This window comes from Zophobas morio, unplaced genomic scaffold, assembly GCF_036711695.1.
Source record: "Zophobas morio isolate AGI-343-1 ecotype UQ-CSIRO unplaced genomic scaffold, CSIRO_AGI_Zmor_V1 ptg000029l, whole genome shotgun sequence".
NCBI lineage: Eukaryota > Metazoa > Arthropoda > Insecta > Coleoptera > Tenebrionidae > Zophobas > Zophobas morio.
The window spans coordinates 7636593-7655631 of record NW_026972134.1 but is presented as its reverse complement, the minus strand read 5'-3'; the positions used below and the strand labels follow the sequence as shown (position 1 = coordinate 7655631).

Here is a 19039-nt window from a genome sequence, read left to right as displayed (position 1 = left end):
AGAATTTCCACGTTTTTATTAATTATCAAATAAGAATAATAATCATAATAATCATATTTAAAGCATTTTGTTATATTGTGGCTTACTTAATAATTTTAGTCTTCTGTTTTGAGGAGACAAATCATTCAAATTAAACAAATTTCTACGTGACATTCTTTCGATGTATAAACATAAACAATCGAAGCTAAGCATGTACACTGACAGTAATACACTCTTTTCCGTTGGTTATTTCCTTTAAATATATTTCATATCATTTGTATATCTGCCGACGGCGCCTTCTTGGAACTTGTACCCCCGCGGCGAGGTGTCATTTACCCTACTAATTTTTACTATACATATAAAGGTTATCAGAAAACACACATTTTCTATAATTTTTCGAACAGGAATTTGTTGGATTGTAAGGTGAAAGAAGTTCTGTCGAGTACTTGGACCAATATTTTTAAGAATGTGAAACCTTGTCGGGAATGCCAACTGTCTTTTTTAAAAATCTAAACCTTGGGGGACCCAAATGTACATATTTTTTTAAGAATGTGAAACGTTCTCGGTGGTCCCTTTTGTCTTTTTTTAAAAATGTAAAACCTTCTCGGGGGTCCCAATTTTCTTTTTTAAAAATGTAAAACCTCGGGAGCTCCAAATGTCTTTTTTTTATGTAAAACGTCAGGGGGCCCAAATGTATTTTTTTTTTTAATGTGAAACCTCGGGGGTCTCAACTGTCTTTTTTAAAAATGTGAAACCTCCGGGGGTTCAAATGTATTTCTTTTAAATGTGAAACCTTCTCGGAGGTCCCATCTGTCTTTTCACAAATGTAAAACCTTCTCGGGGGCCCAAATGTATTTTTTTAAGAATATGAAACCTTCTCGGAGGTCCCAATTGTCTTTTTTAAAAATTGTAAAACCTTGTCGGGGGTCTCAATTGTCTTTTTTAAAAATGTAAAACCTTTTCGGGAGCCCCAAATGTCTTTTTTTGTCAATGTAAAACCTCAGGGGGGCCAAATGTATTTTTTTTAATGTGAAACCTCAGGGGTCCCATCGTTTTTTTTTTTAAATATAAAACCTTCTCGGGACCCCCAAATGTCTTTTTTTTAAAATGTAAAACCTCACGGGGCCCAAATGTTTTTTGTTTTTTTTTTAAGAATGTGAAACCTTCTAGGGGGTCCCATCTGTCATTTTTAAAAATGTGAAACCTTCTAGGGAGTCCCAATCTTTTTTTAAAAATGTAAAACCTCAGGGGGTTCAAATGTATTTTTTTTTTTTAATATGAAGCCTCAGAGGTCCCATCTGTCTTTTTTAAAAATGTAAAAACTTCTCGAGGGACCCAAATGTATTTTTTTAAGAATATGAATCCTTCTCGGGGGTTCCAGTTGTCTTTTGTAAAAATATAAAACCCTGTCGGGGGTCTCAACTGTCTTTTTAAAAATGTGAAACCTTCTTGGGAGCCCCAAATGTCTTTTTTAAAAAATGTAAAACCTCAGGGGACCCAAATGTATTTTTTTTAATATGAAACCTTCTCGGGAGTCCCATCTGTCTTTTTTAAAAATGTGAAACCTTCTCGAGGGCCCCAAATGTCTTTTTTTTTATGTGAAACCTTCCCGGGGTAGCCAAAGTTTTTTTTTTAAGAATGTGAAACTTTCTCGGGGGTCCCAGCTATCTTTTTTAAAAATGTTAAACCTTCTCGGGGGCACCAAATGTTTTTTAGAATGAGAAACCTTGTCGGTAGTCCCAACTGTCTTTTTTAAAAATCTAAAACCTCATTGGACCCAAATGTATTTTTTTAAGAATATGAAACTTCGGGGATCCCAATTGTCTTTTTTAAAAATGTAAAACCTTTTCGGAGGCGACAAATGTTTATTTTAATGTGAAGCTTTTTCGGGGCGCCAAATGCCTTTTTTTAAGTATGTGAAATCTCCTCGAGGGCCTTTTTTTTTTTTAAATGTAAAACCTTCTCGGGAGCCCCAAATGTCTTTTTTTTTTAATGTGAGACCTTCTCAGGGGGTCCATCTGTCTTTTTTTAATGTGAAACCTTTTCGGGGGCCCGAAATGTTTTTTTTAAGAATGTGAAACCTCAGGGGTCCCAACTGTTTTTTAAAAATGTAAAACCTTGTCGGGGGTCTCAACGGTGTTTTGTAAAAATGTAAAACCTTCACGAGAGCCCCAAATGTCTTTTTAATGTGAAAGCTTCTCGGGGGGGTACACTGTGACTAGTACTTTCTATACTATATTGTTTTTACAAAAAGTAAAATCTCGCAAAATCAATACGCGTATTATGTTAGTAGAAAGTAGGAAGTTTTTTTTTGTTCTAACTTACCTGGAGTGTTTCATGTTTTTGAAGCGGTGATTTTTTTTTAAATCGGTGCACATAGTTCATACTAGTTTTTCATTCTACGATTCTCAATTTTTGATGCGGTAGAAGTTCGTGCATAATTTTTACTTTACGGTGAATCTCTGAACGTTTTTTAAAATAATCTTGTCTGTGTGAACATTACTTCAATAGACAGAATATGGTTTACAAGAGAGAACGCTTTGCCGACTTTTTGTAACAATAGTAATAATAAGGTGGACGATGTTTTTGAATAGAATGTATAGGTTAAAGAAGAAAATAGAAATTGAGTTTTTTGAAGCAGCGTCAAAATGCAAAACCAAAATATGAGAATTGTTTCATTTAAAAGAAAAAAGGGACGTGAAAAAACTGCATAAAAACAAGTTTAGCATACTTCGATAACTTTTAGGACATTGTTAATTGAGTTGCAGAAAATCATTGAAATAAAGATAAGTCGCTAGGCTAATTTATTGAACTAATTACGTCGTTTTATCAGTATTCAAATTGAAATACATATTTACTGCTACTAATTAGATCAAACTTAAATTGCTAATATTTTTCTATGAATTTAAAATACTTAAAATATAAAGCCCCTAAAAAAATCATATTTAATAAAGTCCAATAATCGCTTCATGTTGTAGGGGATAAGATGGACACGGACAGCACGGATGACTCCTCCTCAGACTATTCAACCGAATCCTCCGACGACGATGGAATGGAAACCGCCGAAATATGTGGAACCAAACTGCAATTACCTCAGGGCCTGTGTGAACGAAAAGACATCTTCCTTTCAGTTCTATCAACCGAAACGTGGAATTCTTTATCCGACGTCCACAAACAACACCTGCAGACATTTCTACCAAATTTCCCCGACAACGACGACGACGAGAAAAACAAAACGTTACAGAAACTTTTCGACTGTGAAACTTTTCGCTTCAATAGTCCACTGGAAAAGTTCCACGAGGACCTCAAAGCCGGTTATTTCCGACCCGACATCGCCAACATGCGTAGGATTATCAAAAAAGCCCAAAAGAAAGAAGCCATGTTCAGGTATAAGAAATTCCGGGAGAAGCTTAAACAGGATGTCGTCGAATCTCAGAGGAAGTTGGTCAGTCAGATTAATAATCTACCGCCGGGTGTGGAACCGAAGGTGGAAAAAAACCACGATCCTAATTTGAATTATATAGTGCATAGGACGAAACGTAGGTACTTTCAAATTCTAGCCTCGATCCAAGCGAAAACCGAAGACAGGTATTGTTCGCCGGATGAGAATTATCCTGAAGGACCCCCGGTGCCTCTGTCGCGAAAGCAGAGGCGGCACATGAACAGTATCCGGAATAACTACATCGCCAACTCCGACGTGTACATGTCGACGATGTCGACGAAAGCCACCGCCCTAGATTTGGAAAAGTTCATAACGCCTTTACGCAACCCCTTTTATATAACCGACGATACGTACAAAACGCTCATTTCTCAACACAAGCGACGAAAATTGGAAAGGTACGAGGATCCGGAGTACAACACGAAAGGTATAAGCGTCACGGACATTGTAAATAGGACACAGTTGCCTTACATGAAAAACATGACTTTCGCGCAGAAGCATCACGACAATAAGTTAGTTAAAAAGAAGAAGAAAGAGGTTAGGTTAAGCACGCATTCACCGAATAACTACACCGGACACAGTTCGAACTCTGAGATCGAGTCCGATTCCGATTCGTTCGTCGACACGGTTAGTGTGAATCACGTGAAAAAAGTGAAAACGAACCGAACCGTGAAAGCCGTGCCCAAAAACGCGAAAAGTGAGGTGAAACCGGAACTGTTCACGCCCCCGAAGGTGGAGACTCCGCCCACTACTAGCAGCAACGTGATAAAAACGAACGCCTTCTCGCAGTACGGGAAGGTAACACCTGTAACGATTTCAGACCTAGAGGGGATCGACATGATGGAAATACCCATCGATCTGGATAACTCCGACATCGATATTCTCGAACTGAACAACAAACCGGAGCTCATGCAGGAAACCCACTCGAATTTCTTGTCGTTGGTCAGGGACATCATCTGCTCGACGAACGAGCACCGGATGAGTTTGTCCACCCTCGAGGACAGATTGAAATCGTGGCAGGAAAACCCTATAAGTCCGTTGAACGATTGGTACAGTTTGTCCGATAACTGGATCGGCTTGCTAAAAAGTGCTATTAATTTTCTATGCGGTAATTCTCCTGAGCAGCCGGACGATTTTGTCCCGTACATGGAGTATAAAATGTCGCTAGATATGTATCAGTGGATAGGGGCCGGCCGTGACTCGGATGCTCTGTTGGCGCCTTTGTGCCACTACTGGTTGGAGCATCGGAGCGAAGGCAAGAGCAATAAGGACAAGGACAGAGACGAACTCGACGTGGAGCTTTCCGATAGGTCGCAGACTCCGCCTCCGCCTCGCTGTCCGACCAATTGGACGGTGCGCAAAGCCACGTGTGACGAAATCAAAGATTTCCGTGAACAAGAACGCAAACGGTACGACAATCCACACAAAGCGTTTACGTATAGATGCAACGGTTACGAAAGCGTTGTGGGCCCGCTGAAGGGAATTTACAATGCTTCAGTTGGCAACACGAAAGCGCGAGGACACACGATGCTTAACGCTGACAGGCCGAATTTCGTCACGATTTTGTCATTGGTTAGAGACGCGACGGCGAGATTACCCAACGGAGAAGGCACACGTGCAGACATTTGCGAATTGCTCAAAAGCTCCCAGTATATTTCCAGTACTGCCCCTGATAACGTCCTTCAGTCTGTTGTGAGCGGAGCGTTAGATCGTATGCACACACAGTTCGATCCTTGCGTCAAGTACGACCCGAAACGTAAAATCTGGATTTATTTGCACAGAAATCGCACCGAAGAAGATTTCGAGCGCATCCACCAACAGTATCAAGGTCTCAACAAAAGCAAAAAAGCCACCAACAAGAAAGCACCCCCCAAACCCAAAACGAAACCCGACAAAGTCAACAAAGTCATCAAAAACGAAGAGAAGAAGGGCGTAGTCAACAAAGTAAAAACCGTCGAGACTCCGCCCCCTAAAACTAACTCCCTCCTCATCTCCAATCAAGAGAAAGTTCCCACTCCCGAAGATAAAGAAATCAACGAAGCCTTACAAGCCATCGTGCAAAGCCGAGTTTCCACGTCTAGTCCCACCATCAAACAAACCCCTCCCAAACCTAAAGGTTTAGTGAAAATCATCTCCCCCACCCAAGGTAAATCTCTGATCATCCCTTCGACCAACCCCGTTATCAAACAGGTACCAGAACAACGCGCCACACCCCCGAAACAACTCAACCAATCCCAAGTAGTTACCCAACAGCTCCTCCAAACCCTACAAGCCAAACAGAAACAAGTCATTAAAGAGGGAGAAAAGACTGAGGTTAAAACTACACAGCCACAATTCATACAGAGCATCACGCCACAACAGCTTCAGAGTATCAAGAATGTGACGCTGGTAAGGGGCGTAACACAGGCGGAGCCTACGAAAATGGGCGGGGCGTTGCCGGAGCAGATACAGATAAAGACGCAAGCGACGTTGACGCCCGCTCAACAGCAGCAGATCTTACAGACGATTAAGCAGAAGATATTGCCGCAGGCGACGGTGTTGAATTCGCAGCAACAGCAACAGCAGCAACAGATTATTTTGAAACAGAAGGCGATGCAGAAGCAAGTGGTGGGGCAGCAGGCGCAAGCGAAGAGTGTTACGATTGGTAGGTACCGGTTCAAGGGGTAAGGATTGGTTTGATTGATTCGTTGATTGTAGAAGGGTCGAAAGCGGGACTAGCGACGACGCAGAGTCCGGTTGTGGCGAAGGTGTTGACGAATGCGGCGGGTCAGGTGATTTCCGTGGAGAGCTTGTTGGCGCATCAGAAGCAGCATGGGTCGTTACCTCAAGGTAGGGTGATGAATTGCAAGTATGATTTCTATAGTTTAGACGGCAGCGACAACAACTTATGTTTGTGGCTTTGTAAATTTCTTTAGATTTTTTTTTATTGACAACAATCATAGCTCCTCAATGGATCTAATTCGTCGTAAAAATGATTTCCTCACATTCTTTTTAGATAACCATTTTCTACTTTATTATTTCCACAGGAAATTATTCGCCTTAAATTTCGTAAGGTTCGCGTCTGATTTGGTTTCGTCCTGTCTTACATACATGGGGAATCATCCCGGTTTCGGGAGTTATTTAAAAACTTGAGATTTATCGCTTTAAAAAAAATTATATTTCAAATGATCAAACTTGAGTCTAAGGGTCCTCCTAATTTATATTCGTGTGCAGTTTTCAATGAAAAAAATTATAAATTTCATCGATTTTTAGATCATCTTAAATGGACACGTTCATACAATTTTTAAGGAAGTGCTGCAATTGTTTGCGTTTTGAGATAGGAGGTAACCCAAAGAAACTGTTAGCTTTCTTGTGATACCATCTATAACACTAAAAATCTTCAATGGGGTAAATAAGTCCAGAAACCTTGTTCTAAAACTGAATTGTGGAATCATCATCTTCATTTATGTGCTGTGTGGGTAGAGTCGTCACGGCCACTAGGTAGCACACCCATAAATCTGCGCGAAAGACGAATTGCGACTGATACAGTCCACTTTTAAATTTAAAGGATGGAGGTCACTCAGTGGCGTACGTCGGGCAGCTGTTATTAAATGATTATATAAATCGGGCCTAAATGACACAAAGGCTCTGAGCAGAAACTTGACAAAGTCGAAAAGATATACTAAAACGACACACTTTGGTGTCACCTCTATTCCAAGCGCCTGCGATACGCCACTGATGAAAGGTAAATTGTCAGATCCGGATGACTCGCTGTGCTACTTCGGAATTGTGACGACTCTAGTTGCGAACGGCCAGAGGGCGCTAGTTAACATTCAAACATTTTTTGGTAGAAGATATTGATATCAGTAGTTTCGGTTACAATAACGTTTTAGTGCCGTTTTAATAGCGGTTTGAAATTTCACTTGAAAATCCCTGCCAGTAAACTCAATAACATTACCAAAAGTTTTTACACTTCAATCCCTACGGCTAGCGTTAAAAGAAGGCACTGTATAGTATAAAAAGAGAATATGAAAGTTATTTATGCAGAACCTTCTTCGCCCTTGAAGCAGAAATAAATCTGTTTAACACTAATAATAATTTTTAATTTTTTGTAAAAAAAAATCCTGTAAAACCTCAATTCAAGTTTTTTGTGGAGATCAGAGAAATAAAATCATGTTAATGTTTTGTAATCAGCCGAAGCGGAGTAGTACTTCCTAAGATATGACTGATTTCGGCAAATGATATACCCTCTAAAAAAATAGAGGGCGGGTAGGCGGGGCTAGTACAGCCGAAGATATTACTGATTTTGAAAAATGACATAGCCTCTAAAAAAATAAAGGGCGGGCGGGCGGGGTTAGTACCAGTTAAGGTAAGACCGAACAATATTAAGTAGTAGTATCTAGAATAAAGAGAGGGTGGGTGAGTGGGGCTGCTGGTTGCTTATAAAACTGTCTAGAAAGCTATTTAATTCAGGTCATTGATCGTAATCAATAGGTTTTAATTTTTTAAACTCATTTAGACTTGTGCTCAATTGGCATGTACTAGCGCCACTCACCCGCCCTTTATTTTCTTAGAAGGTCTCATTTGCCAAAATCAATCTTATCTTAGCAAGTATTAGCCCCGCCCACCCGCCCTTTATTTTCTTACAGTGTGTCATTTGCCAAAATCAGTCTTATCTTAGCAAATATTAGCCCCACCCACCCGCCCTTTATTTTCTTAGAAGGTCATATTCCAGATCAGTTTTATCTTAGCCTGTACTAGCCCCGCCCACCCGCCGTCTATTTTCTTAGAGGATATATTATTTACCAAAACCAGTCTTATCTTAGCAAGTACTAACCGCGCCGACCCGCCCTTTATTTTGTTAGAAGGTATGTAATATGCCAAATCAATTTTGTCTTGGCCTATGCTAGCCCCTCCCAAGCTGTTTATGAAACGTAAAATGGGTTGCCTATGTAGAAATATTCAGTCGTGAACAAATAAAGTGAACACCCTGTATATGATTAAAAAGAAGAATAGAATCGACCATAAGTAGAAAGCGTATTATTTTGCAGATTTTGAATTAATTCACTCAGCAAAATTGTGGATAACGTTATCAATTTTTGGGAGAGAAAAAGAAAAAAATATATATAAACATCTTGCAGTTCACACCATAAATGTAAACCAAATGTCAAAGTACACATTTGTCAAATGGAACCTTTCCTAGATTACACTCGGAAATATTCGTAAATATACCGTTATGTTTTTTTCCCCTGAATATACTTAGGATAATTCATGTATGTTGAGTTGCATATCCAGCCTCCAATGTATTGATTTGTAGCAAAGACTTCAAATATATATTTGAAGTCTTTGATTTGTAGTTAGTTTTAAAAACTGAACATAATATTCGCAATAATTCAGGAGTAGGTCATGTCAACGATGACATTTCCATTAAAATTTTTGACGAAATTGTTTTAAAAAGGTCAATAACGTAAATTTTCTGTTCTTTAAACTTGTACTTATTACAATACCATAACATGAAGCCATCTTTGACATAACCTAAATCTCGATCAGATTTTATGTTCAGTTTTTAAAAGTCCAAGTCAATCTATTACCACAGATTACGGATACCAGATAGTTCACTCAGCTATCGGCACTTTGAAGTCGGTGTCCCGAGATTTCAAGCGGTATTCACGCTACTACGCACGCTCTACCAAAATTGGTTCGCAAGCTTTGAATTTAAAAGCGCGGCGGTCAGAGAAAAATTACAGCGACGATGCAAGGGATGAGGTTCTAAGTGAAGAAAAAACGAACAAAATACTTTTTTGGTTTACACAAAATGATTTATGATTATTACAAATGCTTAACATTTCACAATTTCCTCTGAAAAGAATTGCGGACACATGCATCGGCATTAAAAAATTTTAGAGCATAAAAAACACGGACTCTCGAATATAGTGCTAAGAAGAAAGTGGTGTTAAAATTTTTGCATGGTGAATAAACGTAACCTCTTTAATTATACGGCTTAAAGGGTTACCGAAAGTTAGAAGAATTGGAGGGAATAGTTAATGAAATTTGCTGCGCTTGCCTTTCTGAACTTTGTTGTTAAACAGTTGACAAATAGTTTGTCCGTAAATGACTGAAACGAGTTTAAAGGAAAAGAAGGGAAAATGTTTTACTCTTTTATTCATTTACAAAATCAGGCATTATAGACAAGATATATTTACTAAACGATACTATAATACAGTTTAATGCAGGTAGGATTTATTTAACCAATTTTCTGATTATTTTAAAACTTTTAAAAAATCCCTTCGTAACCAAAAAACGTAGAAATTAATCCTTGTACGTTATTTATTCCCTGAATTATTACCTAAACTTTTATTCTTATATCTGCTTCATTGTAAATATTATTTTGCGTGTTAAGCTGTCGAACCAGTTTCAAAGAGATTTAAAAGTGCTGAACCAATTTTAGTGTCATGCGCACGGAAAAGTTGCGGACAGTTACGCCCACAAGTGAACCATCTGGTATCCGTAATCTGTGCTATTACAAGCAGGTATGCAACCAACTTAACATTATTTATCCTATGTTCAGAGAAAAAAAAACCTCACGGTATAAATAAATGTTTAATGAGACAAATTCAATATTATTGCATATTATTGAATTCTTCCAAAAATTAAGACATGTTCAGAGACAATCAAAAAAATAAATAAATAAATGGATTTGAATAACAACATTATTTGTAATCCTACATGAATTCTGATCAGTGATTTATCATGTTCGTAACTCTGTGTACAGAACTTCAGAGCAACCGAATTTTGTACTTTCTAAAATGAACTTTCAAAATGTGTTGTAAAATGTTGATTTTTAAATCAAGATAATATAGAGTTAACCCCTCCGCCTTCACCGATGACGAGTCAGCACCGTATACACTAGAAAACCCATGGGGGGGGTCTTATGGGTTGCCTCGTAGTATTATTAATATGTAGTCAATGAAGAAGAAAATGAAAGTTAAAAAAGAGCATAAAAAAAATAAAACTTGGGACATCATTCGAACAGACACAAACGTATTATTTTTTCCCTTATTCCTGTTTATCTTCTACCTAGTAATACCGGTTTTTGGTGTTGTTAAAATGAATCAGTATTTCATTGAATGATGGAATACTAGTTGCTAAGGGTCCAGTATTTCACTAATAAAACTTCAATCTTGATAAAATCTCTTGCTATTCACTGACATATAACTCCCGATCCGGCAATTTATTTTTCTCCAGTAGCGTATGGCAGGTGCTTGGAATAGGGATACCACCGAAGTTAAAATATTAAATACAAATAAAATTTGAACATCAGAGTGTACCATTCTAGTATATTTTCTCTACTTTGCCAAGTTTCTGCTCAGCGCCTTTGTGTCATTTAGAGTCGAAATCAAAATGTACAAAACCTATGTATAAAAGTCACATGAAAACCATGTCTGACGTACGCCACTGAGGAATGTCCATCCCTTAAATTTAAAAGTGAACTGTCTAGTTCGTAATTTTGTATTCTGCGCACCTTTATTGCTGTGCTACTTTGAGACCGTGACAGCTATAGCTGGGTTTTCGTGCAGTTGTGGGTAGACAAGCATTGCGATCGGCTAGAGTAGTAGGCAAAATGTAGTAAAACCTATATATTTTTGTAGATTACTAAATCGAAACCTATAGAACAGTTCGATCTTTACCGATATTTTCAGTAACTCACCACTAGGGGACAGCGCCTCTTGGACTTTTCGAATGGACTTTCCTAAATTTAATTCCTAATTAGGTCCCCGTTCGAAATTAGTTTCTTTTTCCTTATGAAAGTTGGTTTTGCATGTCAAATCGTCGATTAGTTTACCACAAAAGTTGTCGTTTTTGATGTTACCTTGTAAGCTTAGACACTTACTTTATAGGCACGTGATCATTCCATCTATTCGGTAAAGGGGTTATAGATCTGAAACACCGTGCTGATTTACATATTAACTTTCATAGAATTAATAACGGTTGCTGTAGTGTCAACTACTGAGGGTTTAAATCCTGCAATATAATACTCAATCGTGTCAAAATTTAGGAAAAAATGAAGACACTTTAAATTGTGACTGGTGTAAGACCTATGTACATAATTCTTTTTTTTTTTCATTTTCAAGGTACTACTCTGCGTGTCTCTGGTACGAAAGGCGGTCCCACCAACATCATCCAACTCACGGGCACGTCTAAGCAGAACCCCATAGCCCAGTTCGCCGTTGCTTCCCAGAACAACATCATCATAACCAGCCAGCCGAAACTAGTCGTCGCCACCACAACCACCACCACGACTACAACCACCACCACCGCCCCGGCCCCCGTCACCAGCACCATCACCACCACGGTGACGAAACCCGCTGCACGAATCACCACCAGCAAGCCCTCCCAGCCGCAGCCCGTGACCACCGCCAAATTCCCTCCAAAGATCACCCAGCAACTCATCAACGCCAAGCTGATAACCAGCGACGGCCAGAAGATCGTCCAACCGAAGATCTTCATGAGCCAACAGAACCAAGTCAAGCTGGCATCGGCGAAGAACATCTCTCTGACGTCGAAACCCGTGACGTTGGCCGCTAACGCCAACACGATCCGCATGGTGAACGCCACCAACCTGAACCTGACTCACATCGGCGGCAAACCCGTGCTGCTGGCGAGTAAGGGAACCACGATACAGAATATCCAGGGCCAGAACGTGATCCTTCAGACGCAACCGAACACCAGCGGGGGCTCGCTGGTGCTGCAGAATGCGGTCAAAGGGCTGCCGACGACGCAGCAGAATGCGCAGAACATCAACATCATCAATCAGCAGAACGTGGTGTTGGGGCCGCAGCTCAAAGTGCAGGCGCCGCAGCAGGTCGTGTTCAGTTCGGGCGTGAAAAGTGCGACGAACCAGAGTATGACTCAAGGACACATAGTGCTGGAAGGACACCCGGTGAGGTTGCAGACGAGCACGGCGACGAACACGCAGCGAGTGGTGCTGGCGAGTCAGGGGCAAGGGGGGCAGATCGTGGCGCAGCAGATCTTGCTGCCGGCTGGGTTTCAGGGGACGGCGATCAACATCAAGGCGTTGCAAGGGGTGAAGGTGATACCGTTGGCGCAAGCGCACGGCCAAGGGAGAGGTAAGATTACGTAGAAGATCTTCACCACTTTATCTCGATTCGTTTTCGAAGCTAATGCAGCTAATTTTTCATTTATCTTGTATCCAAAACATTTACTGGCCATTTACATAGTTTCTATAAATGATTATATGGTCAAAGTAGGTGATGGAAACGTGCCGCCTCTCAGTTTTGGACTTTACTAAATGCTCAAGGACTCACGATAAATATTACACGCATTTGTATAACTGGTTGCCTAAAGGCTTCATATCTTAAATAGAACCATTGTTTAAGTATATTATAGTTGGACAACCTAATACAAATTTTACTTCGCCTAAATAGTGAGCTTTAGGACAAGGAATCCAGGGGGCGTGAGACAAATTTTTCGTCAACGCGCATTTTCACTACAGTGAGCGAACGTTTTAGGTTTATTTTACTCTAAATCAGATGGCGCCATCAAACATTAGCAAAGGCAAACACCCTTCACTCTGCTCTTATACGAGGAGTTATCCATAAATCCATAATTAACATTGTTCCGTAAACAGTAATGTGTATAAACATATATGTACAAAATATGAAAATATACTTGACATAAAAAATATGAAGCAACGCGTTGTAACGTGATAAGAAAGAATTGAATTTAAATGAATTTGACGCATATTTTTATTTGACTATATCCGAAGACTGACAGAAACTTTCCAAGGGTTTTTAAACTGGTATAATTGTTTAGTTTTACAAGATTAAAGTAAAACAAGATTTTAAGTAAAATTTAGATTCGTGGTGTTACAAAAATATTAACACAAAATGAAAATATATGTTCAAAGTAAATAACAGAATGACATAAACTTTCGGCGTTAACATTACAAATAGATAATTACAAGAGAGAAAAAAACGCATAAAGAACTTAAGAGGCATGTTTGTAATATCGAGTTGTTAAAGGCTGCTTTGAAGACTGTTTGTTTCTATGAAAAACAATTGCTGTTATCGGACATTTTGGTAGATTTTGTTCCAAAAATACGAGATAACAAATTGTTTCTTGAATTAGTTTCCGTAACTTCCAAAATTTAAAAAGGATACGCCGTTCTGCTGTAATAAAATCTAGAATAAGGTCAAAATCACACTAATATTACATCTGATTTTGTTAACCACATGAATATAATTTATATTAAAATAAGTTACAGACATTGTTTGAAATGTTTATTATAGTTCGAAAACAAGATAAAATAAATAAATAAATAAAATGTGCATTTTATAAACTTCAGAATTTTAGTATAAAAATAATCATGTTTGAAGCTTTATTTTGTCTGTTCCATTTTATTGGGTGTATTGGGCCCCTCTCGGGATATAACACCGACATCAGTGCACCGACCCAACGTTCTTCAACCGATGGGATGATTTATTACTTCCGTTATGCTGGCCCTACACACAGCGATTTGGTTTTCGGATTTTCGGCTAGATCTGCACAGTTAACTCTTTGCGCACTGCACACTGACATAGAGTATTTTGTTCACGCGAGCATCAAAAATATTACGCCGAAAGCACTTCTTCAAGTGTTATTTTTTTTGAGATGTCATATTTGTCAGCGTTTCCAAAATTTTCTTCTTTGCACAGGTCAACTAATTTTTCGTAAACCGCATTTTAAAATTTTTGGTATTGTATTTTTTACTTTTTAATTTTCTAAGGCATGAAAAAATCCCATATAGGTTTCTATTAACTTATTAACGAAATCAACTGATAACTTGCGCGCCATTTTGTGTTAATTAACACCAATAGTGATTATGATAATTTTATAATTATCATTTTAATGAAATTGTGTTCTTCACTTCGCGAACGACAGCAAACTATTTAAAATTACCGCTAGTCAAGCACCTGAAAATCCATCTCTCCCAAATATGTCTTTCTTGGCACGATTTGTAATCCGAAGTCTCCCTCCACATGCAATTTTTCGTCGCCTGAGAACTTGTTTGATCTACAGACCAAAGCACACTCAGGCCAATATCGGCTTTAAGCGATTTATCTATAAACCGATATTCCTTACAGTTGATGTGATACAATACATCCACTACGAAGAACTAACCCATTTCGACCATTGGACTTTACAACGAATAAGTGAACAAAGTTCTTGAACATCTTAACGATTTAATACATAATGTTCCCGAATGACAAAATTTACATTTCAAATTGTATTATCAAATTACACTCTCCAAAATTTGTCACGAACAATGAAATGACGCAATCTCCAAATTTTACAATAGTAAAATTGTAGTTTCGCCCCGTTTACGGTTTATGCATCCGTGTCGAGTTTTCACTTTAGACGTCAAGATTTTTGGAAAAAAAAATCAACATTTTCCAATTTATAATGTTATGTATTTAAATTTTAAAAAGTAGAATAATAATAATAGTAATAATAGTTTATTAACGGAAAAGAAACTCCTATTACATAAAACAAGAAAGCAATTCATTAAATAACTTATAATATATATATAGTATAGTCCTATATATAGTCCTGATCTTGTGATTTATGCCTAAATACGCTATTGGGATTTTTCGGCTTGTCGATTTCTCGATTTTTCAACTTTAAATGTCTCAATTTTTCAATATTTCAATTTTGGGCTTTTCCGATTCCTCCATTCCTTAAATTTTCTATTTCTCGATTTTTTTTATTTTTCGACTTCTCAATCTTACGATGTTTCAATGATACGATTTCTCAATTTTTGTCCTCTTCAATTTTACGGTTTTTAAATATTTCGATTTTTCAATTTTTCAAATTTTCACGTTTCTAAATTTTCAGTTTGCCGATTTCTAAAGTATTTTTTTTATTTGTCCATTTCTGGATTTCCTAAAGTTTCGATTTTTCACATCTTCAATTCCTCAATTTTTCGATTTTTTAAGATTACGATTTTTCAATTTTGCTTTTTTAGATTTTCGATTTCTCAATTTTCCAATTTTTTAATTTCTCAATTTTTTGAATATTTCTTTCAGTTTTCAATATTTCAATTTTTCGATTTTTGAATTGATGGATTTTTTTTGATTTCTCGCTTTTTTCCTTTTTGGATTTTCAATTTATTGTAAACTTTAGATTTTTCAATTCTGGGACTGTTTAATGCTTCGATTTCTCAATTTTTAAACTTTTCGATGTTTTAATATTTCATTTTTTAAAATTCTAGGTTTTTCGATATCCCGAGTTTTCAGTTCTTCTATATGTATTTCAATTTTTCATTTTTCGATTTTTTGAATTTTAATTTTTGATTTTCCAGTTTTTCTTTTTTAAAATTTTTCGATTATTCAATTTTTTAATTTCTCAATTTATCGAATTCAGATGTTTCGTTGTTTTGATTGTTCAATTTCTCAATTTTTCAATTTTTAACTTTCCTTTTCGGCTTCCGACTCCTCAATTTCTCGATCCTCCGATTTTTCGATTTCTCGAAGTCTCATTTTTTGAATTTTTCGATGTTTCGATTTTTGGATTTCTCGGTTTTTCGATTTTTTTCTTTTGAGCTTTTCAATTTCTGGATTTTCCAATTTTTCAATGCCCCGATTTTTCAATTTTTCAAATTGAATTGGATCTCTCGATTCTTCAATTTTGCGATATTTTAATTATTCATTGTTTTAAATTTTAGTTTTTTCGATTTCTCGATTTTTTGACTTTTCAGTTCTTCAGTATTTAAATTTTTGAATTTTTCAAATTTTTGCGTTAAATTTTCAGTTTTCTGATTTCTCAATTAATCTATTTTTGATTTTCCCACTTCTCAAAGTTTCGATTTTTCAGTTCTTCAATTCTTCAATTTTTCGATTATTCAGGTTTTTGATTTTTCAATTTTTCGATTTTTTAAGTTTGCGATTTTTAGACTCTGCTTTTTTGACTTTTTTGTTTCTCAATTTTTCGACTTCGCTTTATTGGTTTGTCGATTTCTCAATTTTTGGATATTTCTTTCAGTTTTGATATTTTTCAATACTTCGATTCTTTCATTTTTTCGACTTCTAGATTTTTCTATTTTTTATTTTTGGATTTTCAGTTTTTTGTTTTTTATTTCAATTTCTCAATTTTTCAACTTTTTCATATTTTAATTTTTAAATTTCTAGATTTTTCAGTTTCTCGAGTTTCCAGTTCTATATTTTAATTTTTTAAATTTACGAATGTTTAAATTTTTTGAGATCTCAATTCATTGAGATTCGGATGTTTCGATGTTTTGATTATTCAATCTCGCTTTATCAATTTTTCCATATTTAAGTTTTCGATTTTTCGATTTTGGCCTACTTCGGTTTCTCAATTTTTTGATTTTTCGACTTCTCGATTTTTCGACTCCTCGATTTTTTTTGTCTTTTGATTTTTCGATTTCTCGATGTCTCAATTTTTGAATTTTACAATGTTTCGATTTTTCGATTTGTTGGTTTTTCGATTTTTTGCTTTTCGGTTTCTCGATTTTTCGATGTTTCGATTTTTGATTTATCCGATTTTTTAATTGTCCAATTTTTAAATTCTCGACTTCTCGATTCGTTGATTTTTCAGTTTTTCGATTATTAAATTTTAGATTTTTAATTTTATTTTTATTTTTGATTTTTTGATGTTTGGATTTCTCCATTTTTCAGTTTTAGGATATTTTAACTTTTCAGTGTTTTAAATTTTAGATTTTTCGATTTTTTAGTTCTTCAATATTTTTTTATTTTTCAAATTTTGACGTTTCTGAATTTTTAGTTTTCGGATTTCTCAATTAATCTATTTTTTTATATTCCCATTTCTCCACTTCCTAAAGTTTCGATTTTTCAGTTCTTCAGTTCTTCAATTTTTCGATTATTCAGGTTTTTGATTTTTCAATTTTTCGATTTTTTAAGTTTGCGATTTTTAGACTCTGCTTTTTTGACTTTTTTGTTTCTCAATTTTTTAATTTCCTAATTTTTTGATATTTCGTTCAATTTTGTGATTTTTCAGTTTTTCGATTTCTCAATTTTAACTTTTCGATTTTTGAAATTATTAATTTTTTTCGATTTTTTGAGTTTTCAGTTCTCTATATTTCAATTTTTCAATTTTCGGAATTTTTAAATTTTCGATTGTCCAATTTTTTTTTATTTTTCGATTTTCCAATGTTTCGATGTTTCGATTTTTGAATTAACCGATTGTTCAATTTCTCGATTTTTAAATTTTAGATTTTCCAATTTTAATTTTTTTGATTTTTTTATGTTTCGATTTCTCGATTTTACAATTTTCCCATATTTGAATTTTTCAGTGTTTTAAATTTTCGATTTCGAGGATTTATTGTGTTACAGTAGTCATCAGTCATTACTCATCAAGAATAATTATTGCTGTGCGTTAAAATGCCTACATACTGATAAGCACGTACATACAAGACACATTTACGGCTGTTTTAGTATAATTTTTGCAATTTTAAATTTATTTCTTGATGTCTAAATCGTATATACTTATTTAAATGGTGATGAATATTTTGTGATACAATCTTAGGATAAAATGCATTTTAGTTTCAAAAATAATATGTATTTAATGATTTGACTACTGTTTATAAAAAAAATACGTAAGAAGATGTTCATATTGAATTAATTTGGTGTTCATAGTTTGATGATAATCCATAGTTATTCTGGAGGCAAACTAGATGACTTGTTACTTATTAATTAAAGTAGTGGTCGTTTAATTTCGTATACCTTTAAAGTGGACGAAGGGACGCATATTTGTTAGCCATGCAGTTCATGGATAATAGGTATACCGCGATAATATTAAATTTTTGTTACTTTAACCTCGAAACAGGTATGCACTACATATACATATATTACAGTAAAGTCTTCAACACGTACGTTTGCTTATTTTGTGACTGCTCCCTGTACAACGTACTGATTAATACGTCCGTTTACTACCTTATCGACATCACGTGCTTACGGACTATTTTTACCCCCTTTCGTAAGGTACCGCCACTTCATAGTGAAGCGAGTGAGATGTAAAATATATATTCATTTTTTTCTACATGGGAAAGTGATTGTCCGTATAGGTTGTCCAACTATAATATACTTAAACAATGATAGAACTAATTCATTAAACAAATTTGGTGCGGTTAAACATCACAGTAAATATTGAAAATTTTGTTCAAGGCACATGTTCACTCTACTCAAGTCATCTCAAATCATCAACAACTTCCTCAGATACTGGAGATCTTCCAGGAGATTTTCCTTTGTTGACACTGCCAGTTTCAAACAAATCTGTTGATTACATCTCTAATGTGAGCCTTTAAGGATGTTTCTTGAATGATTAAATCACGGTATTTCGCCAGATGTTCTTGCTAACGAGCGGTTACAGAATACACTCACTCTCCGTTTACGAATGTCCCATTGCGATATTGAGATAAATGACAAGTGAGAACTGACATAATGAGGCATAATTTCAGCGCAGCGGGATTTTTGAAATTCATGGCCAACTACGCCAAAAAATCGTTTGTAAAAACCCTGTATTTCCACTTTAAGTTTGAAGTTGAAATATTTATGTAATTTCAGTTTAATTGTCTGCATGTCACAGATGTTTCCCTTCACATATTAT

At 36.2% G+C, this 19039-nt stretch overlaps 1 protein-coding gene across 3 annotated transcripts in view; it reads left to right on the top strand.

The window, feature by feature from the left end:
• The window catches only part of LOC135137489 (nuclear factor related to kappa-B-binding protein), a 28894-nt gene that overhangs the window by 8373 nt on the left and 1482 nt on the right, over nucleotides 1–19039 (top strand). For all 3 annotated transcript variants that reach the window (XM_064067160.1, XM_064067159.1, XM_064067158.1), the window contains exons 2-4: nucleotides 2958–6062; nucleotides 6116–6247; nucleotides 11530–12525. In XM_064067160.1, coding sequence (XP_063923230.1) covers nucleotides 2966–6062; nucleotides 6116–6247; nucleotides 11530–12525 — 4225 coding nt within the window. In that variant the 5' untranslated portion in view covers nucleotides 2958–2965. The remainder of the gene's footprint in view (nucleotides 1–2957; nucleotides 6063–6115; nucleotides 6248–11529; nucleotides 12526–19039) is intronic.